This window comes from Corapipo altera, unplaced genomic scaffold (genome assembly GCF_003945725.1).
Source record: "Corapipo altera isolate COAL_440 unplaced genomic scaffold, ASM394572v1 0, whole genome shotgun sequence".
NCBI classification, from domain to species: domain Eukaryota; kingdom Metazoa; phylum Chordata; class Aves; order Passeriformes; family Pipridae; genus Corapipo; species Corapipo altera.
In genome coordinates this window covers 67,794,887-67,820,809 of record NW_020884872.1, presented here as the reverse complement: position 1 = coordinate 67,820,809, position 25,923 = coordinate 67,794,887, and the positions used below count along the sequence as shown (strand labels likewise).

The 25,923-nt window shown below is 36.6% G+C and overlaps 1 protein-coding gene across 4 annotated transcripts in view; it reads left to right on the top strand.

The window, feature by feature from the left end:
- NBEA (neurobeachin) overlaps positions 1 to 18,119 on the top strand; it is a 474,839-nt gene extending 456,720 nt beyond the window's left edge. For all 4 annotated transcript variants that reach the window (XM_027650993.1, XM_027650984.1, XM_027650977.1 and 1 more), the window contains 4 exons: positions 9,326 to 9,427; positions 12,760 to 12,956; positions 13,705 to 13,856; positions 16,344 to 18,119. In XM_027650993.1, coding sequence (XP_027506794.1) covers positions 9,326 to 9,427; positions 12,760 to 12,956; positions 13,705 to 13,856; positions 16,344 to 16,434 — 542 coding nt within the window. In that variant the 3' untranslated portion in view covers positions 16,435 to 18,119. The remainder of the gene's footprint in view (positions 1 to 9,325; positions 9,428 to 12,759; positions 12,957 to 13,704; positions 13,857 to 16,343) is intronic.
- Positions 18,120 to 25,923: the final 7,804 nt, after the last annotated feature.

Below are 25,923 nucleotides of genomic sequence, written 5' to 3'. Positions count from 1 at the left end.
AAATACTGACTGGAGCAGTACTGTCAGTTACAGACATGTAAGTGAAAGTATTTCTTCAACTGAATGGCTGTTAGAAAAGTGTTTTATTTCAAAGTAAATATTTTGTTAATTTTTCAGCAGTAGACTTTTTATTGAGTTTTAATATTTTCCATTTGTCTGTAAGCAGAGCGAAGGGAAGACGGATATAAACCTCACTTTTTCACTAGATTTAATTTGCTTTTATAACAGAGGAAATGGAGGGGGGGAAATAAAATTGTGTTCCCATAACAAATTTCTCTAATTTTTATGTATATCCCAGGACTTTTTTAGCATGTAATTCTCTGATATGGAGAAATTCAGTCAGTGTCAGAGCACTCTGTTTAGGTTGACACCATTTTGTTTCTTTGAATGCCTGTGTGATTCATGTCAAGTATTAGTAATTTCTATGTTAGGAGAAAAATAAAAAAAGCTTTCTACTTTCATTTAAAAAAAAAAAGTAAGACTTTCCTTTACCTCCTCTGATTATATGGGGCTTGGACAGCCTTGCAATTAGCATCTCCATTCTGGCTGGTACAAACTGCTTCAATTCTTTTTCAGATAGACTTATTTCAGTTCTGATACTGTTTTGTCATCACTTACTTATCTGAATGCACAAAAGTGGTATTTTTGGCATCTCAGGTTTAATATCTTAACTGCGTAACTTTGGAAGTGTCTGCCTTGGACATCTTGGAAGGATATGTATTGGCTGACAGAAATAAATGAAAACAAAAATTAATTGTATTACTTGCTCTCCATTTCTACCTCTATATGGATAAGGCTAAAGAGAAGGTCTTATAATCAGATTAATGGGAGACTGTGCTACAGATAGTCATATCCAGTCAAATGAAGTCTTACAGGCACAGGTATCAGAACTCAGGAAGATTAAATACCTGAGTCCACTGTGGTTGCTTTGAAATATATTGATACAGTTTTTAGATATTCACGTTGAAGACATGTTAAAGACTGATGTTGAGAAAGATTGATGTCATCAATATTATTACTATCTCTATTCATTGAATTAAAGTTACCATGGATATGCTAATTATGTACTAGGACTGTACTATAACCAGAATTTCATGTGTTGCAAACCTATCCTTATTAACAGCTACTTTGACTTTTAGTGAACATATATTAACGGGGATAGATCACAAAAACAAAGGGCTTTTAAAAAAAGGGCCTTTAAAAACTTCTACAATAATGAAATGCTTCTGCTGAAGTAATGACTGGTAGTTTCTGTTTCCTACCATGAACAGACATGATAGGTGTCATATGACTGATTCCCTGTATACTAGTTTTCAAGACTGAAGCATTCTCAACAATCCTTATGAAAATATGTCTGAAGTTTTACCTAGTTAAAGCCACTGAAGTACTAAAGAAATCTTTTCTAATATACCCTTCTATAGTTGCTGGTAGAAGATTAGGATTTATCTTGTAGGAAAAATGAAAGTGAGATGTTCACTGTAGGTCAAATCCAATTACTTAAGATCTTTAGAATCAATTTCCAGAAAGATGTAGATGATAGTTGCAGGGGAAAAAAGGGGGATTGGTTTTTTAAAAGCTGTCATCTGGAGGCACAGATAAGGTATTTTATACCACAGGCTTTAAGAAGGTGAAGAACTCAAAGAAAAATGTCAGGTATAGTACCTATCTGGATAGTACCTATCTGGATTAGATGCTTGACTTTATAATTATCTTTTAAGCTGAAAGATGGTTAATTATCGATTTCAGCTTCAATACATCCAATTACCAAAAGGAACTTTAGTTGTTTCAGAAAATCTTAAAGGGGAGAAAAAGCAAACCCCAGTCCTAAACAGTTTGTTTAGTTTACCGTTTGTATAGAAAAATGTAGATACTATTTCATTCGAAAACATAGCAGTCACAATCACTTGTTGTGAAATACCCTGGGGCAAAAGATTGTCAGATTAAACTTCTTACAGATTCTGCTAAAGTTCCATGTTCCAGAATCTGATCTTTACTAAACAACTTGTATTTCAACAATCTGATCTGTCAGACTTGTGTAGAGTCTTTTGCTGAAATACCTGTGCAGGTAGTGCTCAGTGGGTGACCTCAACTGTGTCTGTGGGAAAACCAGAAACAGCTCTGGTTTAAAGAGAATTGAGAAAAAGTTGCATCTTGGATAAGACTCTTACAAGTGGCTGCTCTAACTCAGTAGTAAACATGTAAGCTTCATTTTATAATTTTAAAACAATTGTTCCAAGCAATGCATTTATTAAGTTATCACTTTTAACCTACAATAAATATAAAAAATGAATTTCTGGTTTAGTTTGCACTTGTCATTGAAGTTTTACCAGATTTTAAAGACAATGTTTTCCATAGAGTAGCTTTCAAAAATAGCTTGTAAAAAACCTTTGATGAGTTCATCCAGACAGTGGGAGACTAAATTCTTGACCACTAGAGACTGATCCTCATTCCCATATTCACAAACATATGCTATCAGCTATAAATTAATGTGGGAGGGGACCCTGTGAACCTCCAGCTTTAGTAGAAAGCAAAATTCTTTTCTATGATCTTGTTTATGGATCTTACATGACATGATGATTGCATATAACTAGAGATAAATCAAGAAATCAGGAGCCCAAACTGCATACTTTCAACAGCAGCATATAGGGCACATCCTATTTGTATTGTCTCTGGTCTAACAAACTAGTTTCATGGCCATACCATTCCTAAGTAGAGGTGATAAAAAAAGGTCCTAGACTAGACTAAAAAGACTAGACTAAAAGGCTGGTGTTTGGGGGATGCTCCTGGAAAGTGAGAGATGTGGCATAATTTTCTGTAGGTTGAAGGGCAGTTGAATGCAGGGGTTTACATATGATTGAACCTCCCTTGATTTCTTTATCCTTGCTTAGTTAAGTACCACCTTTGGGAAAAACACCGAAGTGAATGAAACTTAGTCCTCTTGCCAGGGTCAGATATGTACTTTCTAAGTCAAAATTGCTGATCTGAACTGGCTAATCTGAATCTGCGCTTTATTAAGTTGATGACCACATTGTATAAATCTGCTGCAGTTGAGAGAACAGTGAAATGTGCCTGTTTTCTCTTAGTAAGGCGCGGCACAGAAATAAGGACATAGTTTGCATATTTTAATTCTTTGAAATGATATGGGAAATGTAAATTTTTGCAGTTCTTAGAGATTGAAGAGAAAAATTATTGTGATAGATTTTGACAATTTGTGGTTTGATTTTTTTTTTCTCTTACGATATGTGGGGATTTGCTTTAAGTGAGTGCTAATTTGTATACAAATTTCTTCTCACATAGCAACTGTACTAGTCATCACAAAAAGGAGCAAAGAGAGTATATGATATGCCCTGGAGTTCAACATGTATCATTATAGTTGTTTTATTTTTATATTTTATGATTACTTTATTGAATGTCTATCTCAAACAAGTGACTTTGAAAATGAGAATTATCTCAGAGTCTTTGAACAGGTATACCAAAGTGGATGATAGAATTTCAGAAAAGTGAGGGACAGATGCTTTCATCTGAAACAGACACAAATTCAGAAACTAATTTGGAAGTGATAAAAATTAATTTGCACACTTTAATTGGAATCAGACTCCTGCATGAAAGAAAGGAAGGGTAGGCAGCTTGTGCTAAAGGCTGATTGAATTTTTTGTCAGGTAAGTATGTTGGACTTGGCCACTTATCCTCTTGAGCCTCTCCATGCAATATATTACATTCACCCTCTGACTGGTGTTCTTTAAAAGGATCAATGCTATTCCTGTTTTTTCCCTAGAGCCTGAAATTTCATTGATCTTGGGACTTGACATTTCTTATTACCTATTGTAGCTTCCAAGATGATGGCCACAAGAGGTGTGAGAGTTAACCCCCGTTTTTCTGATGGGAACTGTGCTGACCATTGGAACATATTGTGTCTATCAGCCCTAACCTGGGTTTGTTTAGCATTGTAACATAATCTTTAAAGGTGCTAACAATTCATCCTGTTCTAGTGAGTGTATTCTGTATGCATCTAAAAGGAAGGGTAAGCATTACCATAAAAGATCTTTGTCAAGTTAACCTGCATTTTTTTAAGTCTGTCATGAAGTATAGCTTTTTGTATTTGTTTTGCTTAACACAATTTTGAAACAATTTAAAATTGTGAATATCAAGGGTTCTGCAACTTTATGTGTTGAAAGAATAGTTGTTCTGAAATCAGAACATTCACTTATTGTTATATATCCCTATATGCTCTAGCTTAACCTTGAAAGGGCAGTAGTTTAAAAGTAGCCACTACCAAGTGGACCAGATGACTGTCTGAAGGTCCTGCACAAGCACATGGGCACACGTACTTAAAGAGTTATTTTATTACGGCACTTGTACATTTGTACAATTTAAGTAATAGTTTTTAAAATGTAGTATCTTAGCACTGTTCTGGCAGAGTAGAAGCCCTCTGAAAACTAGTTTGTAGTTTTTACTGGCACTATCTCCACTCTGGTAGCCAAGACATTTCTCTCCTAGGACTGCTATGTAAAAGTAAATGAGCCAATAATCCACCTGAGCTAAGGCAGTTATCTCTAGTATTTTATCAACAGATATCTGTGGCCATGCTTTGCTGCATACTCCACAGGAACTGTACAGTGCAGGGTGGTTCAGCATCTTGCCAAAGTTCCCAAAGCTATTTAATGGAAGTGATAGGAAGAGAGGCTACAGATTCACACTCTTCTGTCCTCCACTATGTCTCTACTTTTGGAGTCTGGGTTGGTGCAAGGTACCCGAAAGTCCCCTTACCTGGGTAAATGGTTTGTAGCTGTATGCAATGCTGCTTGCATTTCTTAGCCCGAGCTGAGAATATTCTGAATATGTTAATATTTTTCTGTCAGCAATCTTTCTTTTACACTCATTGCTCCCTCATGTTGTGGACATTTTTACTGATTCTTTCCTGTTTTGAGATACTCATATTTATTGGTTGTAGCCTTATCTTTTCATCAAACTCCAGTATGTTTTTTTTTACAGTATATATTCAAGAAGGCTATTACATTTTCACTTCCATGAAAGCCATAGTACTTTCTAAGATTTTTTTTTTTTCTGATAAGCATCCCCTCAAAAGTCCTAACAGTAAAGCAAATAGTAAAGTAAATTATTTTTAGCAAGTAATTCAGCTGTAGCCTTGTACTTGCTTTTGTCAAAGTCAGAGATTAAACGGAAGCTAGAATTTGCCTTGTGGTCTCATTTTTTTTATATAGAAGACACCTAGATTTGTCCCCATGGCAATCTGTATATAATTCCTGTAAAAGGACAATAAGAGAGAAATAGTAACACTGTCTGTTCTCTTTCTTTCCCTCTTCTTTTTTTCCTTACTGTGCAAGGGCACCATTTGTTCACAAAGAACCTGACGATAGTATTAAGCATTATATTTTTCAGTGAGAAGGGAAGATGTGTTTTATTTTAGACTTTATAAAAAGACTTACATGTTTGGAAATACAGTGCTGATTTTTTTCCTTTGCCCTCTAGTAATTCAGTTCAAAGGTGCTCCTTTGGGGAAATTACAGGGAGTTTACAGTGATGGTATCTCAGTTCTTAGGTAAGATATTTTCACCTGCAATTCCCTTAGAGCTGCAGCCTTTGACCTTTGGCTGCATCTGTCAGTGGTGATGTGACAATGACAGAATATTTTGCTAGATTTTGAATGATTCCTGGAGTTCACAAGTTCTGTCCTTAGGAATAAAATGTAATATGACTGAGGTTCATGCCACAGCTTTTTCTGTAGAAAATATCAGTGAATAATTTTTTTCTTTGAGCCCTAAGGGGAAAAAAAACCATTTTCAATTACTGCTAATAATGTATGAGATAATGTATAATAATGATATTGCATTAATAATTTGTATTTACTGAAAAACAAGACAAAACAAGGCTTATAGATATATGTTTCAGGGCAGTTATTTCTTATAAGCATTTTCCTTTATAAAAAAATAAGTCAATTAAATATGCTTATTTTGTGTATCCAGAATTTTTACAGTTCCATGATGTTATAGTGCTTTCCTAGGAAACACTGAGGAAAATGCCCTTTTGGAAATTATTTCTTTCTTTTAAAAAATTTCTAACCACATAATAATTTGATTCATTCAGTTTGATGCAGTCTGATGACATTTCTGTAATCAGATCTTAAACCAAGATGGCCCTTGAGCATAATTTGTCTTTTTTTCTAGGAGGACACAAAGAAGGAACAAAAAAAAAAAAAAGAAAAAAGTAGAAAATTCTGAATTTAGTTTAATTGCTGTTTTTTTCTCTTTCTGTTATGCACATGGAGAAAACAAAACCTTAAAAGGAGATAGGATTCTCAAAAGCAATGCTGATGGGGAAATTATAAAAATCTGAATCTCAAAATGTAGCCATCTTTTATGAGATAGAAAAAGCATCTTTTTCTCTTTGTTTTCCAACATCCATCCTTCCCTAACAGTAGAGTTCAGTTTTCAGTTCACATCTTCAGTTTCCAGACCAAAAAGAAACTTTTATTGCAATCTAGATTAAGGCTTGGGAAACTAGGACTTACTGGGGTAGCTGTTTGCATTAGAGGTAAGAAAGTATTAATGTGTATGTACATTGCAACAATAAGACCAGTAAGATTGAAGCAACCTCTACCACTAAGTCCAAAACTGAAGTAAATCCATGGTTGCTAGTATTCAGCTTATTCAGAAAGATACTAAAATACATGGAATTTTTATTAAAATTTTCATGACAGGAGATGTTAGGGTTAGACAAGAAATACTCTAGATTCATGCTAAATTTTCAAGAATTATTGTTCTATACATTTCTGGCTACCCACATTTTGAGCAAGAACTTTAAGCTAGACAGACACAGAAATGGGTTGCTACAATGGCTAAAAAGTGGCAAGCCCATCCCTTCAAAGGAGTTTTTTTAATCGAATCAAAAGGAAAGACCAAGAGGGACGATTTATTCTGTAAGTACGTAAGTGGAGAAAACACTAGAGAAGGAGAAGACCTGAAGGTAAAGGACAACGCTAACAAAAGAACAAAGAGATGCTAGAATAAAGAAACAAGAATAAATTCAATCTGAAATTCAGACTATTTCTTTCCTTTAGAGTAGGAAAGGTCTGAAACATCCTTCCAAGTCACGTACCCAGATAGCCATTTCATTAATTTGTTAACTGGTTTATATGATGTGAGTGTCTACAATAATAAAAAACTAAAGTCATTGACCCACAAAAGTCTATCCAAGCCTCCATCCTAATGCATATCTTTCGAAAACCTATGCCATATTGCTTAGCTACCCAGGTAGTTCTCTTTTTAATTTGTTTTAGTGTTTAAGTATATTTCCAGTTAGGAAACTGCATTTTATTCTAGAGTTGAAATGTGCGCAACCATTCCCCCAATGGACCTTGCTACGCCATTAGCTGCAAGATAAATTTCTAGGCTATTGGTCATCTTTTATGCCCGTGACTCCCAGTTACAGTAGTCAAGTCACTGCTTTGCTGCCTATGCAGTGAAGAGAAAAAACACTTTAAACACTGTGCAGCCTCCTGTCTTATTCTCTGTATCAGTTGTGTGACTCTCCTTTAAGCTCATTTCTGTAAATTTGGATACAAGACTTTCACCTTTCTAGTCTACAGTGACAAAAGAGTTCTTGCCTCCTATTTGCTATGCTAAGGTATTACACTGAAAGTTCATGTTGAGGGAGTTTTCCTTTCTGGCTCCATAAATTCTTCTCTATATCACTTAGTTCCAGAACAGAATCTCTCTCCAGTGAACTGAGCTTATGCTTGTCCAGGAAAATTGACCTTCCACCTGGCTGCATTGAAAATATATACAACACATTTTACTACCTTGTTATTTACCTAGGCAATGATATAATAATGGCTTTCTCTTGTCATTGATAAACTTTGAAACTTTGCATCAAATTTGTCATTCAAACTTTGCATCGGTTTTATATTACAAGCATGTCTTACCAGCAAAGATTTTATATTATGCCATAGATAACATTGCTGGTTAGTGTTTGATCAAGAATCAATTTCCAGCTCCTAAGTACACACTCTAATCCACACCCTATTTTACTTATATGTATCTCGTAGTATACACCTCTCTATGGAAAAAAATTAAAGATCTGTCAATGAACCAGCTTCTGTGCCATCCATGTTGTCCACAGTCAGTTCCATATAAAACTGATTTAAATCAAAACACTGTATTACTAAGACAAATATCTTGGGAAAAAATACATAGAGCCCATTTTAACATAGCCACGTTTATCAACCGTACCCCTCATCCTATCAAAATCAGATAAGAAGAAGACTCCCATTTCCAATACACCATGGTGACTAGTATTAATGAGATTTTTGCTTCCAGTTCTTCTTGACAGAACTGTGGATAAACCATTTTGTTATTTTGCATAAAATTAATGTTACAGTAATTTATCTGTAGTTCCCTAGGTAATTTCTTTTGTCCTTTTTAGGTATTTCAACTACATGGGCAGAACTCCAGTCCTTTGGAATGTCCCAGTTTTCTGTATTTCATTTGTACAATGTAAATATAACCAGATGAACTCTGTATTATCCAGCAAGTTGTTAATTTTTTATTCACAATTGACTTGCTTTGCCTGGCAAAGCGATATCAAATACTGAGCATCTATTATTATTAGAAAGAACAGAAATGTTGCTGTTTGTCATATAAACACTCCATAAATGCCCACTTGTTTGAACCCCAAATAAAATTCATTTCCATCCTGAATATAAAGAATAAATATTTAGGGAGTAGTCTATCCTATTCTCTAATAAATTTAATGTGATAAAAATGGCATAGGTATTCATATTGATGTATCTAAAATTGCATATACCATAACCATTTTTACACATATTTTAGTCTGTAAGCATTCCCCGTGTCTCTGAATCAATGTTATCTATACAGTAGCAGTATGTTTCTAGTACGGTGCTGTTTGTCCTCTCTTCCTACCCCGAGTTTTGTGAAAAAAATTACCATCATTAATATTAGGAACATCCTCAACTCATACTACTCTTTAGGTTCATAGCAGAAGTCTGAAGACATATAGGTTCAACAACAGACCTGTACATTACAGCTGTTTGTAATACTACCACAGTCTGTGTTCTTTTAATTAATTTATTAATGCATTGGAAAGTTGTTCTTATGAAACTTTATGCTACCTGAATATATTTTGCTCATTGTGCTAAGTATGAGACATTTAATCACACTGCACCTCTCTGATGCTTACTGATTTGAGGCAAATTATAGCGAAGTTCTTTTGTTGATAAACCAGGTCTGATTTGGCACTCCCTGTTGTTTTCTTTTTCTTGTTTTTCTCACTTTTTTTTCTTTAACAGGTGATTATCCAGCTCCTCGCGCTGTTCTAACTGGCCACGACCATGAAGTTGTCTGCGTGTCGGTCTGTGCAGAGCTGGGACTTGTTATCAGTGGTGCTAAAGGTCAGAAATGTTTTTATGATTTAAGTCTTAAATTTTTAGAGTCTTTTCTAGTGGGACTTCTCAGACTTTCTGCACACCACATATACTTTAATCATCCAAAGTAATCTCTACTAAGACGTGTTGTGATTCTGGGGGAATCTGAAGCAGTTTACTCTGAAAATTGTTACTTACCATCTGTAGTTATGAGTTGAAATACAAAGTAAATTGTTCATTCCTTCCAACCATTAGTCTTTGCAGCTATTCCCCCAGTTCTGAAAGGTTATTTTATAGAAATGTATACAGTAATTCTAATGACATCTTGTGATTTTTAAGAAACCTATACATGAAGATGTGTATTTTGGGGAAGTCCAACTCCAAGTTCTCCACTCTGATCTTAAATGAATCGTAGTTTCTAGCACTGATCTCACTTTCCAGGGCAGCAGGATCAGTTTGCTTGGCTTTGGATCTCTGTACATTTTATCCAGTAGGGGGTTTTTTTGCAGTGATTTCTAAATAATAATGAGCACTGCAGGTTTGTTGTTATCTCTCTTAATGTTTTTCAGTCATCTGTTCACACTTTCTCATTGTTATGTATGAAATCCAAAGCACCCAAAAATTACTAATGCAAGTGTTCAAAATCCTTTCCAAATCTACAGCAGTCTCCTGTATAACTGGTAATCAATGTAAATAAAGCACCAGCCTCAGCGAGTGTTTGCTTCACCCTTCCTTACTCTGTTTCTCCTTGATGTGTTATATTTTTCTTGTTTTACTCATCTTCTCCTCTTCCCCATTAATTCCAAGTCCACTTTTCTCCCCCACTGCTCTCTCTCGTTCAACTTCTTAATTTGTCAAATTGCATGTCTTTTTTCCTTTCCTATTTGCCTCTCCCTCCTCCCCCTTTTCTCTTAGTTTCTTTTGTGCTACATCATCTCTTCTCCCTTCTTGTTTCCTTTCTATACATTACCCTTGTCCTTCCTTAAGGTTCTTTTTTTAATATATTTTCCTGTCTCATTTCCACTCTACTCCTACATCCACATCTAGTGACTTGCTTTCTCTGTCTACAGTGATTCCTGTTTTATTCATCCCCTTGGATATCTTTGTACTCCTTTTTCAAAAGTTTGCTTCTTCTGAGGGTAAGAAGAAGGTGATACTTGCTCTACTGGCTTTTGCTCACAGCTGAGCTCCTGGGTTATTTCTTTTTATACTGCCTTGGAGCTCAACATTTATTTTCAAAGCTGAGCGTGAAACTTTTGACTAAAGCCATTTTTAACAGGAAATTCTAGTGGGTCATTAGCTGTCATGATGGCATACTGCATAACAGTCATAGGCAAAGACATTTGGGAAAAAAATGTACAGTGATGCTGATCCTAAAATTTTTCTCTTGCAGCACTGCTATTTCTTATCCTTTAAGGCAGCTTCATACACTCTTGCTGCCATAATAATCTACTCTTTCTTTTTATAAATTATAGTCTGTCTTTTTATAAATTTCCTCTTCTTAAAATAGATGGAATCTGTACTCTGTTATCTTCTGCTTCATTAAGTGTATGATGTTTTGGTAACTTACACATTTTTAGAGGTAAAGGCTGATGGAGAACCAAAGACTTTTAAATCAAATTCAGAATATATATCAAGAGAAATGGAGGCCCAGTCTGTCTCCTAAGGTACTCTTATCATGTTCTTCCTCTTCAAACTCTAGTCTGTATAAAAAAATACAGAGAGAAAATAATTTTTTTTTATTGCTGTTTTCCAAGAGATGGTTTTTTTAAAGATTCTTCTTCAATTCTGTTCTTTCCAGTCTTTTCCAGTTTCTTAGGTTGTATCTCATGGTAGAGCTGCACTGCCCTGCCATCCTGCCTGAGTGCAGCCTTTGCTTCCTGGTGGGCAGCTGTTCCTCTGGAGCTGGCTGTAGCGCTGCGATAACATGCACAGCACTCAAGAACCTGCTGAGGCAGGGAGACAGCAAATATAGGACTCCTCTGAGTAAAATCCTGTGTGTCAAGTTGATCTTTGCATGTTCTTACCCAACAAACCCAAAAGAGAGTGGTCAGTCTGTATGTCCTTACGATAGCATCCTAAATCAGATGTGCCTTTTTGTGTCCATGACAACTCAGCTGTGAAGGTATTACACTTTTCTTTGGAAAAATCTAACAAGGCAACTGTTCTAAATGTGGAGGCATCACTTCTTGTAACATTCTGACACTTTAGTATTTCCAAAGCTGAAACTCAACTATTAGAGAAAATAAGTTAATTCCATTGCAGTAGTATCCCATGGACACAGTCAATAAGTCAGTGCGCAGTCCCTCTGCATAAAGACTTTATGCAAACACAGACAAAATCATGTTTTCAGAGGGTTCACAAATGAGGTCACTGATGCTATGATTCATTCTACCTGGGTAAACCAGCTGCTGTGCACATTTCAGAGAAGTTAGAAGGGCTTAAGGTGGGGTGGCTTAGTCTGACCATATGATTTTACTTTAAGGGTCATAAGCCAGTTGGGTAAGGAAGAGATTGCTGTGCTACCCAGGAGTATCCTGTGATTCAGAAAAGAAAGCAATTAGTATTTACTGTGATTCATTACATTTATCACAGAAGAAACTCTTTTTCCCAATGAGAATACAGATCTCTCTTTCAAAAGAGCTTTTCTCAAAAATCTTGAAATGGAAATAGCTTAGTTTTGCATCTTAAAAATGTTCACTGTAGTTTTCATAGCTGTTTGTTTCTTTCATGAGCAGTAATAAAAAAATATTAAAATCTCATATTAAAATCTCTCTGGAGTAAATGGAGTTATAGTGTGATCTTCTAAAATCTCTTATAGTCCAAGTATCATTGTAACTCTGTTGGCTTTCAGATGACTCCCTTTGATAAAACAATTCAGGACTGAAACCTATGCATAATATGTTCATTGGGGTAGAGGATCTACAGGAACTGCCATTGTCTGTAGGAGAAATATGCAGTAATACAATCATATGCCCTCTGGGAGTTGCTTCTACTAGTCACTGATAGAGCCCCATCTGTTTAATTTGATTGGACAGGCTAAAAAGAGTTCATGTTGTTGGAGAAAATCAGTAAAACTGAGACTTCTGAATGCTTGGAAACAGGAGAGAGTATTTTAAAAGATAGATCAATAAAACCTACTACCACTTTTAGGCATGTTGTATCTATTTTCTTGATATGCTGGCTCTTACATTTCCTTTCCTGTTGCATGTTTTAAATTCTTTGGGCAAACATTGCAGCTTCTCATGTCACATGCAGGACTAATGTGATATAAATGTGTATTATACATTCCTTTTGTGCACAGAGTATGTAGTTTGTATAAGCAGAAAATGTATGATATATTATGTTTTCCTATGCAGAAGGTCCTTGCCTAGTACACACAATTACTGGAGATTTACTGAGAGCCCTGGAAGGAACAGAAAACTGCTTGTATCCTCGCTTAATTTCAGTATCTAGTGAAGGTCACTGCATCATCTACTATGAACGGGGACGGTTCAGCAATTTCAGCATTAATGGCAAACTCTTAGCTCAGATGGAGATCAACGATTCAACCAGGGTAAATCTAAATGCAAACAAACATTTTTTGTGTGTCATCTTTATTTATTAAAATAAATTGAATTTATTTGCTATATGGTTTAAAGGTAATCATATATGTAAAATTACTGCCTTCTGGTTAAGTCATTGAAACAAATATTCTTTCATCACCATGTCGAAATACAAAAATGCACTTGAGCTTTTCCAGAATAAATAAGAACGAATAGTTTATGATCCCACACAATTCCTAGAATTTTTGTTTGGAATTAAATTTCAGTGGGAAATATGTCTTTGAAACAAAATGCTCTAAAAAGTCTTCATTCTTCATTTATTACCCAAGACATGAATTCACGCGTTCAGGACTCTACTCTCTCACTAGTGATTGAGGCAGCATTAAGAATGCAGATCACTGTTGTGCTTTAGATTTTAGTGATGGCACCAAGTATTGTAGAACAAACTATGTTATGTAAAAATGTTATGTGCTGAACTCAAGTATTGGCAGATTCAGCTAAAGAGCTTTTTTGTTATATATCATGTTTAAAAACATACAATTGTTTTATTTAAAATGGATTTGGATTTATTTAAAATCCAAAATGTGTTGGTTTGTTTTTTGACTGGGGAGAAATTGGATTGGATTGGAACTCTTTTTCTTGAAATTTAAAGTGGATAAAACATAAGAGATGCTTATAAGTTGATTGGTTTTTTTTAATATTGAGGCAATATCCATAAAAACTAACTGTGTGGTTGGGATTTGTCTTTTTCTCCTGAAGGCCATCCTGCTGAGCAGCGATGGGCAGAACCTGGTGACAGGAGGAGACAACGGTGTAGTGGAAGTATGGCAGGCCTGTGACTTCAAGCAGCTCTATATTTACCCTGGCTGTGATGCTGGCATAAGAGCTATGGATCTGTCTCATGATCAGAGGTGAATTTGCCTTTCATATTTGTATGTAAATGCTAAAATTTCACAAAGTATACATCTTCATGAACTTTAAGTTATGAATTTATTGTATGCAGTCGTTAACGGGATATGTAAAAAACCATTACCCCTGTTATCTTGTTGATTTATCTGACTCAACACTTCCTCTGATCCTTGAGTCTCATAATGCAAGCACTTAACATTAAGGTGAGATCTTATATCATTGAAGTCAGTAAGCCAGACACTCAGCCAGCAAGATATGGCTAAAATTGCATTAACTGAAGAACATAGGAATAGTCAGACTGGATCAGAGTGCAATAGTACCTATTAACCAATGCCTGAAAAAAACAATTTAAAAAGTTTGTGGTACCTTTCTGATTTTCAGCCATGTAGAACTTGAGAACTTCTTGGGGTTGCATCTAGAGTGGATTGATCCACGAGGATTGAATGTGGTCATTTCCTTTAACCTTCCTGAGCAATGGAGATGCAGTGTACAAGCCTAGATTTTTGCAGTACTGCTGTGTCACTGAAATGCCCACTGTCAATGTACAAGATACATGCATCTAGTCCCTCAGTCTTCTACTGTGATTATATTGTAAACCTATATGTTGCATTTATGCAGAGTTATGAGTGGTTTTTTGTTTGCATCATGCATCAGTCTTGTATTCCTTATCAATATACAAACTCATGACATGCAAAGAATTCCTAGGATATTAGAAAAATTGTACAGCGTTCATTTAAGTTAATTTTTTCTTACACTTTTCAGCTTTCCTATCCATTCTGTAAAGTAACAAAAACACCTTTTAGCAAAATAGGTATCTAATTTACTCAGGTATGCATAGATGACTTGAAACAATTTTTTTTTGCCTCAAACTTACTCTTATTGAAACTAACTTACAGAAAGAAGCCTGTTTGCTTCTAAAGCTTTACCAGTTTATACATACATCATATACATCATTGTTCAAAGGAATTTATTTACACTGAAAAAAATTCCAGCTAGCCTATTTTCTCCATCCCTTATTGCAATACAAGGCTGGGAAGCACCATCTGTACAAAATGCTTTAAGGACCTGCTTAACTTTAGTCACATAATTAAGCAGAGAATGGTTTTTGTATGGTTTCATAGAAGTTGTGCTAGACACCTTATCCAATATTTAAACTCAGCTACCAGAATTAGATAAGGGATAACTGGAGAATCACCTCAACTACTGCTACCAAAACAACATAAATCTGGGGCTACATTTCAATATGAAGCTTTTTAGGAGTACTAGGGTGTGCTCAGCTTATGATTAAGAGACCAGTTCAGTTGTGTTCACAGAGGCATCTCATTATGTCTGGGAGGCCCTAGGATATCCAGCTGATCCCAGCTGCAGCCCCACATGCAAAGAGCTCCACATCCTGTGTCCCAGCTGCTAGCCAGCATAGACGTGTCAGCCATCCTAGGTCACCTCTAGTATCATGAGATACCTGCAATTATGTAGCTGGATTCTAAAACATCTGAATGAAAGTGTTTTCACACAGATGTCTTCTTGTGAGCTAGAGGAATAAGTTTCTGTAATAACAGTGGTGATTTATTTGCTACAGCCTGTGGAATATAAAAGACAATTAAGCTCATCCTAAAGTACGTGTCCAGTGACCTGTAGAGAGTTGATCTCAGGCTGAACTGAAGGTGCTGTTTAGGGCCTAATTTGATTGTCTACTCATAGCCAGTTTGAGGTACCTCGGTGGTCTGAGGTGCATGCCTTGGGTGACACATGGCAAAGGACCTAGTGAAGACCCACACCTTTCTGCAGAGGCAGCTGGAATCAAGGCAGGACACGTGAGAACATCTCAAATGACATTATTCTGGAACACCTCTCCTACAAAGACAGGCTGAAAGAGTTGAGGTTGTTCAGCTTGAAGAAGATCTAACTTTGGGGAAACATCATTGTGACCTTTCAGTATTTAAAGGGGGCTTACGAGAAGGAGGGAGAGCAACTTTTTACTTGGGCAGGTAGTGATAGGACAAGGAGGAACAGTTTTAACCTAAAAAAGGAAAGATTTAGATTAGATATTAGGAAGAAGGTTTTAGAGGATGGTGAGACACTGGAACAAATTGCCCAGAGAAGCTGTGGATGCCCCACTCCTGGAACCATTCAAGTCCAAGTTGGATGGGGTCCTGGGCAACCTGGTGTAGTGAATGGTATCCCTGCCCATGGCAGGGAGGTTGGAAGAGAATTCTGTGATTCTAAGATTCTTTGATTTTAACTATGTGAAGGTGAGTGAATGGACCTCTGATCTCCCTTGACCAGAATGGCAACATGGAAGTTTGGCTCATAATGCAACACCTAAATGTAGCATCTCCATTGCAAACTTGGTCATCACCCATGAGCTTAATCTTCAGACAGTGTTGCAAAAAGTGCCTTATTCTTTTAGCTTTTTTACTGTTTATGATAAACTATCCCTCAAGAAGGTAAAGGAGAATTAACATCACCATCTTTGATATCTTTTTCAGAACTCTGATTACTGGCATGGCTTCTGGAAGCATCGTAGCTTTTAACATAGATTTTAACCGGTGGCATTATGAACATCAGAACAGATATTGAAACTGAATGAAGAACTGAAAGCCCAGGTAAAGCTGAGAGCACAAGTGCTGCAATGAAAGGTGTAGTCTCTGGTGGAAAACCACGTCTGCATTGACCTCCGTTGTACATTCCATTACACCCAGCAATAGCTGTACATTGTAGTCAGCAACCATTTTACTTTGTGTGTTTTTTCACAACTGAACACCAGCTGCTGAGAAGCAAGCTTGTATCATGTAAATTATATGAATTAGGAAATGTTTTGGTAATTATTTCATATATCTTTCTTTATTGAGAAAAGGTAGTAGGATGCGCCACAAGAGACTTTTGAAAATTCTAGGGAATCTTGTGTCCAGTTATTTCAATGTTTAGGCTTTAAACCTAACATGCATCCCATCTCCAGCCTCTTTTCAAGCTGAGATTAAAAAAAATATGTTTGATACTTTGTACATCAGATGCACATCTTAACTTTAAAGGGATACTTTTGTAAAAGTAAAACCTTGTATAAAGAACAAATCTGTTTCTTAATTTTATTGTGGAGTTACAACTTGCATGTACTTTAAACCTGGTGTCTTGAAGGAACAGGTGCATTCACACAAATCAGACTGGAGATCTGCCTAAGGGTACAGCTTGTTTTAAAGGGTTGAATTTGGGAGCAAACAGTAATTTTGACATTTCTACCCACACGTTTTTCACTTTTTGAATCTAAAGTTTACCCCTACGAAGTGGAGTTCTGCTCATGAAGCATTTGGATAAAAAGCCATCATTTGCCATATTTATACTTTATACAATAGAAATTAATTTCCTCCCTTTTAAATTCAAAAACTAGACAGAAAGGGAGCAAAGAGGGAAGTTCAGTTTAATGCTTTGTAGTGCTTAATGACTCCCAATACAGACAAAGTGCTATACTTCTGGATTATTAATATTTGGCCTACAAATCACGGGCAAGAGAGTCCTCATTGATTTTTTACCTTATTTGTCCTCTAAGGAGTTGAGCCTTAGTTTCATTGTAAAGGTGACTGAGGTTGTTCTTTTCAGTTCTTCTGAAAATCTCACCTGAAGCCACTCAGATTAAGGCACTTCATCTTTTACAATACTGTAATGATAATTATTGGAATAATTTTCTGCACATTGTACTGATCAAATTACACACCCAGGGGTATATACACTTTAATTCATGTTTCTTCTTTGTATATTTGGTGACTGTATTGTCATAGATGTACATATTGTGTCGGTAGGGCTATGAGGCATGTAACAGGAATGTAATTTTCTCAGAATTTACACTCACTTGCAGTCATTTATTTAAAAAGATAATGGATTCTTTGTATTGGCACTTTGCACCAGAAACATATCATTATTTATTGATGTGATTACTTATTTGTTATTCACCTTGTATTAGTAAGTTTAGCACTAAATTTCCTTCTTCATTGTTGTTTGTATTTATAAGATTCGGCAATCATGGGGATCAGCGTAATGATTAAGTTATTCATCACCTGTCTGTAAGCAATATCTTGAGTTTGTAGCTTAGAATTGGGAGACTATTGAACATCTGGAAGACAAGTTCATTTCATCTTGGGATCATGGTGAAATATTTTGGATATATAAATTCCTTAAGCTATTGTAACCATGTTTTATTGCAAACATGTAAAATATGCCAGATGTGTGTGAGTTGGAAATCAAAAAGAAAAATAAAATATGCAAAGAATTCAGGGATTGCTTTTCATTTCAATAAACTTTTTGTCAAAACATTCACATTATCATTAGGAATAAACAATTATTTTAAGAAATCCTTACTGATATACCAAGTATATGCCAAAAATTATGCATGTCTGGGTGGTTGTATTTCCTAGGGTCTCAGGAAAAAGCCAGAGGTTACAGAGTTTTGCAACTCTTTTGATTGTCAGTACATGGAGAGAAGCTACTAAAGATACTTTGTTCAGCAGCAGTGAAAAATCAAAGCCTTTAAGGGTTATTTAGGATCCTTGTGAACAGACAATAATCTTATATAATAGACCTTGCAGAGAGCAAAGATCTGATGAGAGCAGTTTTGGATATCTCTCAATATCTAATACGGTGGATAAATTTAATCTTATTTTGGGCATTGAAAGTTAGATATTTACAGTATCTGCATAGCAAGACAAAACAGGTGGAATAAATTGCCTTTTGGAAATGCTGAGGTCCCTGCAAAGATTACAGCAAGTAAGCGGAGATAGATATATGTCTGAAAGTCAGATGTCTAAGTTAAGGTAGCAATCATAAACCAAATGCTTTCCTCATAATTAGAAAACTCCCAAAAGTTTTCAAAGTCTCAATAGCAGAATAGCAACCAACACTTCAATTTGTTGCCCTACTCATTGCCTTTACATTTAGAAGGATTGTTCTTTAAATATTTATCAAAATGAATTAAAGCCAATACTTGAGAACCTTATTAGAGTATAGTATACGTTTGAGCAGATACTATTTATATCAATCAGCTTTTGAATATAGAATAACCTAAATTGAGTATTTTTTAGCTGGAGGAGATATGGGGGAGGAGATGAGAGGATTGGTATGTTAACAGTATCGTGAGAAACAGTTTATTGATATGTCACAACCTCCATTCCATCATTATACAAGTATCACCTGTAATTTCATATATTATTCAACAAATTGATTTAAAAATATACCATTGCAATTAAACAAAAATGGATATTGCTATTTTTTTAATTAATACTATTGTTTCCATAAAGTCTCCCAGCATGATGTGAAATGCAATTTAGTCACAAATTAGAAGTTTTTGTGCTCAAGCAAACCTTTATTTGAGAAATTTGTCATGGGTTACAAGAATAAAAAAAAAACCCACTGTATTGTATTCACAGGTAGGGGTACCCAAACAAGTTGGGCTCATAATAATAGTAGTAATGTAATGTTACTACTACTGCTACTACTACTACTAGTACTACTACTAATAATAATAATGTACCAACTCCATTATGGTTTAAGTTATAAAAACAGAGTTTCCACAAAGGCACAGGATAAGGAGAATGTATTAATGAGCTGGTATAGTTACACAGACCAACTTGATATAGTTTTTGTGGTGGAACCCCCCTCCCACCTTTTACTCTCTATTTAATTTCTATTTTTTAAGAAAAAAAATTGTATGATTGGGTCGGGATATTTAAATTCCTTTATTACATTTGTTGATTTGTGTTATTTACATTAGTATACAGCTACCTGTTGCAGGGTCTCTTTTGTAAACAGACAATATACACAGATCTCAATTTACATCATAAGTCTTTTCCAGAGCTTCAGCTGCCCATTTCTGTCACACAGTATATCTAGTCTGACTCACTTTTTTTCTCTATGGAAATTAGAGCTACTGATCCCTGGGGAGTCTCTGAGAACTGCTTGTGGAACATGAAGCAGCTTTGACCAAACTAGTTAAATCCAGTTAATCTCTCAACTAAGGGAGATGCAGCATTAAGGATAAAACTGTGCAACTGAAGTATGCCTACAATGTAAATAATGCACAGTTATTGGCTGTGTTTCTGCCAGTTCATCCTAGGTTAAGCTCTTGACTGTAAGCCATTGCCATACAGGAGAAACAATGCAACAGCTATGAGGTGTATTCCTTGTCCAGATTCTGCCACTGTTGGAGGAAATGCTGATTTCTCTACATGAGCAATAACAAAATAAAAGCTTCTGCATATTTTCCCCCAGGAAACACTAGTTAGGCTCAATTTGCTGGGAGAACTTTGGATAAATAATGATTATGCTGATAGACAATCTTGTGGGTTGTGCTTGTAGAGCTAAAAATGCTGCCTGTGAACAACAGTTGTGGTGAGTGCTTGCTGTAATACAGTGTATCAACCCTGCTGACAAGCAAGCAGGATGTTTGAAGCAAGCCTTGTGCTCTCAGGGATAAAAGCATTTGAAGCAGACACAGGGAGCAAAGGGCTGACTTATGACAACAGCAAGAGAACCACCTCCTGATACAAGATGTCTAGTACATATAAATATTTCATTTGGATACTTACTGCTGGAGTTTATGCTCACATTTTTCAAGGATTTAACTGTGGACTGGTTTTATTTGGGCTTAGGTGTGGACGTGTGAGTGTGTTACTTGCAAACTCTGAAAATGTGTGGACTAAAGTTGGTATTTAAAGAAGGAAAAAAGTACTGGAAGTTTATATGTCTGTGCAGTACAGTTTATAGACTCTCTAACCCCAGTGATTATTTTTGCAACATCTACAGTTAACTTTCAATATCTGAAACTGACAAGAAAAACAAGTCCTGAGACTGCTTTCCTGTAAAGTTTATAAGCTGTGGCCATAGAATTAATTTACAGAGGGATTTACATAGATGAAAATCAGCCAAACAGCTGAACTTAGTTTACAGGTCCCTCCATGGTGATATCATGCCTAAACCACACTACAGCTCCACACTGTTATCTAGAAGTAAGCTCTCTCTCAGTTGCACCCCATTTGCACAAAAAAGGACTTGGGTAATTAATGGGTACCTATGTGCAAAATTTGGAGTCTGGAGTGCTTTTTATTCATGAAAGGATTGGCATAAGGGCTCTGTGTGCTTAAGGGTGCCACAATGCCAAGCCACCTTCAGCCTAGCATTCCTAACATCAAGGAGAAAATATGCTTTTATGTGTAAAACTGGGTAGAAAAAAAAAAATCTCTTCTGATAAGACTACAGACAGCTAAACGCTATCTGCAACAGGGGTCTTGGCTTAAAAGTTTCGTGTCTGTTTATACTTTGGAGGGACTTAGTCTTGTCAAGATGCTGCAGTGACCAAGCATTATGGCTAAGTTAATTCTCGTATCACGAGTGTGCAAATTTAAGAATGATACGCTTAGTTTCCCTCACTGTGTAGCAGAACTAGTCCCTGCCAGAAAAGGCAACAGAACAATTGAAAGTGGTCTTTCAGTCCCACTGTACAGCTTTCCAAATAATAGTAGTAGAAAAAGGACTATTTCAGTAGGAAGGCAGCAGCACTCTGGAAAGGGGCCAGGGGCTTGGAGAAAAGTCAGAGGGATAGATTTCTCCTACAACAAAACACTGTGTCCATTTCTTTCAAATAGGCTGGGACAGATTGTCCCAGCTCTACCTTGCAATGTCCTTTTTGTATCTCTTTCCTCTACTAAACCCTTCTGTCCCTGTTGTTTTAACTTGCCATGAAGAGTGGGCTATGAGTCAGATTTTCTCTTTCCTGCAACTGTGTCCTTCCTGGTACCCATGACATGCCCCCACTCCCCTCACTGGGCTCTAGAAAGCCCACACAAACCTCTTAATCAAGCTTCTTGATGCCCCCATATGTCTTGCAGGAGGTAAAAGCCTGAAATGAAAAGGGTATCCTATCTTTCATCTATCTGTTGGTGCAGAACCAGCAGTCATATGGGAGTATTATTCTCCTATTAATTAATACAAGTCAGGGCTCTTTTCTGACCCGAAGATAAATGGCATGACAGCCTCTAGCCATGCTGCCAGACTCCTTAGGATTAGACATTCACCCATCCTAGCCCATGCACACTGCAGGGTGTTGTTTAGACAGTGATAAGTTAATGGTGTACTAGCTACACCATGCTGATGAGCACAGCACAAAGCCCAAGCCTCCACCTTTCATTGCTCAAGTTGCTAGATGTAGACAAGGCACCTGCAAGGAGCCCCTTGTGGGCTCCATGACCATCAGCATATCAACCATATTACAGAGTCATAACAGATGGTGCTTGGAACTCAGCAAAAACTCCTAGCCACAAGTTTATGCACCTGTTGGAGCACTGCACCCTAAGACTACAGCTACGTAGTCGTAAGCTTTTGGATCACTCACTACAGCTATTGCAATAATGCACTTGAAAGGTGCTCAGCTCATTAAGACCTTTGGGATGCTTAGACCCACATTCCCCTTGTGTGTTGCCTTATGTATACATGTACATGAGCGAATATCAATATTGACCTGAAAGAGCTTCTACTCACTCTGTAGAGGTATGTGGTCAGGGCTCCTCCTTTGCTACTCCTCCATGAAGATCATTAAGACCAGCTTCAGATCCATGAAACTGGATACTTTGAAAAGAGGTAATAAGCTCCCATCACCATTGCTGTAGCTTCCTCTGTTGTCAGAGGCTTATGCCCTAACTTGATTAGTCCCTCAATGGTAAGTTATCTCGTGGGAGATGAGCCTGAGAGCCAGACACCTATTTAGCACTTATGAATGTCAGCTGGAAAGGATTCTGCTGGGACATAAAACTCCAGACATGTAATGAATGAGTATGGATCCTGTGCAGGAGCAGACTATAGATAGCCTATTCAAAATATTCCTAGTTCCATGTGGGCCATGATTAGCGTCCCAAAGGGTGCTGATCCTTCTTCACTGACGGATGATCTGGCCAGTACTCTAGACAGGAATATCTGCAGAGTTCCATGCACGTCCATAATGTATGTGATAGGGCAACACATACACAACTAGAAAGATTAAGGATCATGGTTTTCTGCAAAATGCAATCTGTTAATTGAGGAAGAGGTGAAAAGCTGGGTTCTGATATACATAAGGACAAAAACTTGAAAAAAATGGTGGCTTGCCTGCAACTTTTCTTCAAGATAAGTTTCCTTTAGGGTAATTTTCAGCCTACTGCTCAACCCCTTTTTCCTAAATATCTCTCTGTATCCTATGAGTTCAGGCACCCCTTTTGTCATCCTGTGTTAGCCATGGGGAGGGAAGGACCTCTGTGCCTTTCAGAGGCACTCACAGCACAGGTATGCATGCACGTGTGCAAGGCCACTCAGTTATTGATCAGGTTTTTTGCTATTTATGGAACTTTTTGGCAATAAAGCAAGCCAAAATAAAGAAAGTCATTATTAAATCATAAAGGTAAATGGTACCAAGTAGGAGACGCAGAGCAATGAACATTCTAGGACAAAACAAGGAGTCTATGCCCAAGTCAAAGTTCATTTTTTGTATATAAGGAAAACAAAATAAGGCATCACCACACACAATCCCAGAGCAGACTGGGGATGTGCACAGGAACCTTTCCAGATTAATAGCTGCATCCAGTCATAAACCAGACTTTGAAGAGTAAAACACTTGTATTTATATTGGCACCACTTAAATTATACTCAAATCTTCTTTTAAGAATCTAATATCTCTCTATATCTGGCCTGCAAACAATCAAATTACAGGACTGCAACTCCTGGAAATGTCCATTTCTAGGCATTTAATGTGGATCTACTTATAAGTTCATAAAACCTTCAGTCCTTCTTGCAGACTGCTTTTCTTTTCAGACATCAATATTTGCAGTAATTTCTCTTAAGCATATTTTCAGTACAAGTCCTCCTCCTTAATAGTGCTCTTTTCCACAACACTGTGATGAAAAGATATCTGTACTTTCCATAAAAAATAGCATTCAAATACAAACTATGTATGTTTCAAATGATAAAAGGCTAAAGAATAGGGAAACTTTAAGCAAGCATTAACATAACTGCAAAACAGACCTACTGAGAGGCTTTATTTGAAAGGAAACATTTGAAATCTCAGGTCAACAAAAAATTTAGGAACTCAAAAACAAATAAAAAAAAAGAAAAGAACTTTTCTGCAGTATTACAGCAGAAACAATCAGCTTTTGGACATTGGAAATAACAACTACCTTCAGATATACTGACATGGATGTGACTGTTATTTCTTCATCAAAATATTGTGCAATATTAGTCAAATGTCTTTCATTAAATCATTGTTATTCATTTTACACTTTTGTAAACTCATCAAAACTATCAAGTCTATTTGTTAAAAATTATTTTGATAGAAAATAATCTCATTATTTTAATTAATCCATAAATTAATCACAAACTACTGTTTTCCATGGAGCCCTGTCACAATGACAAGCCTGTCATAATTTGATTAATTTTTCCTTTTACTGTTTTGGCAGGGATTTTGTGTTTTAATCAGTTTATAAAGAAAAAAATCAGGGAAAAAAATCAATAATTCTAGAGACACCTCATCAATACCCTTTAAACTCTTTGAGGTAAATTACAGAATACACTGCTGTGAGACATCTTACATTAGCAGAAAATTTAGTCTCAAGCACATGGAAATTAAATAGTCCGTATTATTTAATGCATAATTTTCACAGAGCGACAGGTCAACTTATAGGATTTTCATTAAGAACTCCTGGCATGACATAGTGCCACCTCTAAAGTCCCTCAGGTAATTTCTTTGCCTTGTGTAATATCCCAGGCCAGAGAGATTTCTACAAGGAGTCCTCAGGTCATTTCAGAGGACCAATAAACCACCAGCCAGCAGGGAGAACAGACTCAGTTTGTCCTGGAGTTGAAGCACTGGTGTCTTCCTCTGGTGTGGGTAATTTGTGAATGGATGCGACTTAGCCTGACTGATTAATGAAACTGTTGTGAGACTTTCAAATAAGGCATTTGGAGAGAAACAAGGTGATCCCCTTGCATACTGGCTGAGATAGGGTTTTCTTCCTATTGTGGTTTAATTCCAGCTGGCAACTAATCTCCACACTTGCTCACTTGGTCCCAGTCAGGTAGGGGAGAGAACTGGAAAAGTGATAAAACACATGAGCTGAGAAAAAAACAACTTAATAGGTAAATCCAAAGCTGCTCACACAAGCAAAGTAAAACAAGGAATTCACCATTTGCCATGAGCATGTGTTCAGCCATCTCCAGGAGAACTCTATCATGCATAACGGTGACTTGGGAAGTCATCACTCCAAATGTCCTCCACTTCTTCCCCCAGCTTTACAAGCTGAGCATGGTATCCTGCAGTATGGGATATGCCTTTGGTCAGCTGCAGTCAGCCAGTTCCAACTGTGTCCTCTCTCAACTTCTTGTGCACTCTCAGCACAGTCTCTGGTGGGGTAAGAAGCAGAAAAGGCCTTGTCTCTGTGCATACCCTGCTCATCAGTAAGGAAAACAGCCCTGAATTATCAACACTGTTTCCATCACAAATCCAAAAACATAGCCTCACATTAGCTACTTTACAGAAAATGAACTCTAGCCCAGCTAAAACCAGCATGTTCTTATAGAGAAGTATTTGTTTAAATTGAGTCTTTCACTACACTTCCTGAATTAAAGTAATGGTGGAAAAAAATGTTAGAAAAAAACCTGTTCTTACAAAAAGGGGAAGAGATGTCAGCCATATGACACCATATCTTGAGGGGACACTGCAGCTGCACAGGCCCTTTTCTATCTTCTGACACCCCATGGGTTTTTTCTATGGGCTTTATTGATAGAACATGGGAAACAAGAATTCCTAAAGTCAAACCAAAGCACTTTCTTCTACTCAGAGGTTGAATACTCTAAGTCCTGTCAATCTATGATGTAGAGACATCCAGAGCAGCCAGCAAACCTGAAAATGTCCCATCTGTCTGAGATGTTCCTTACTATGACAGTGTGATAATGCATTTTTAAAAAAAAAAAATCTGGGGAAGGGTTACTTGCAGAGCCAAATGCTTGTTTTATTAAACCAAAGGTAAGAATGCAAAATATTTGATATGGGGAGACAAAACTTTA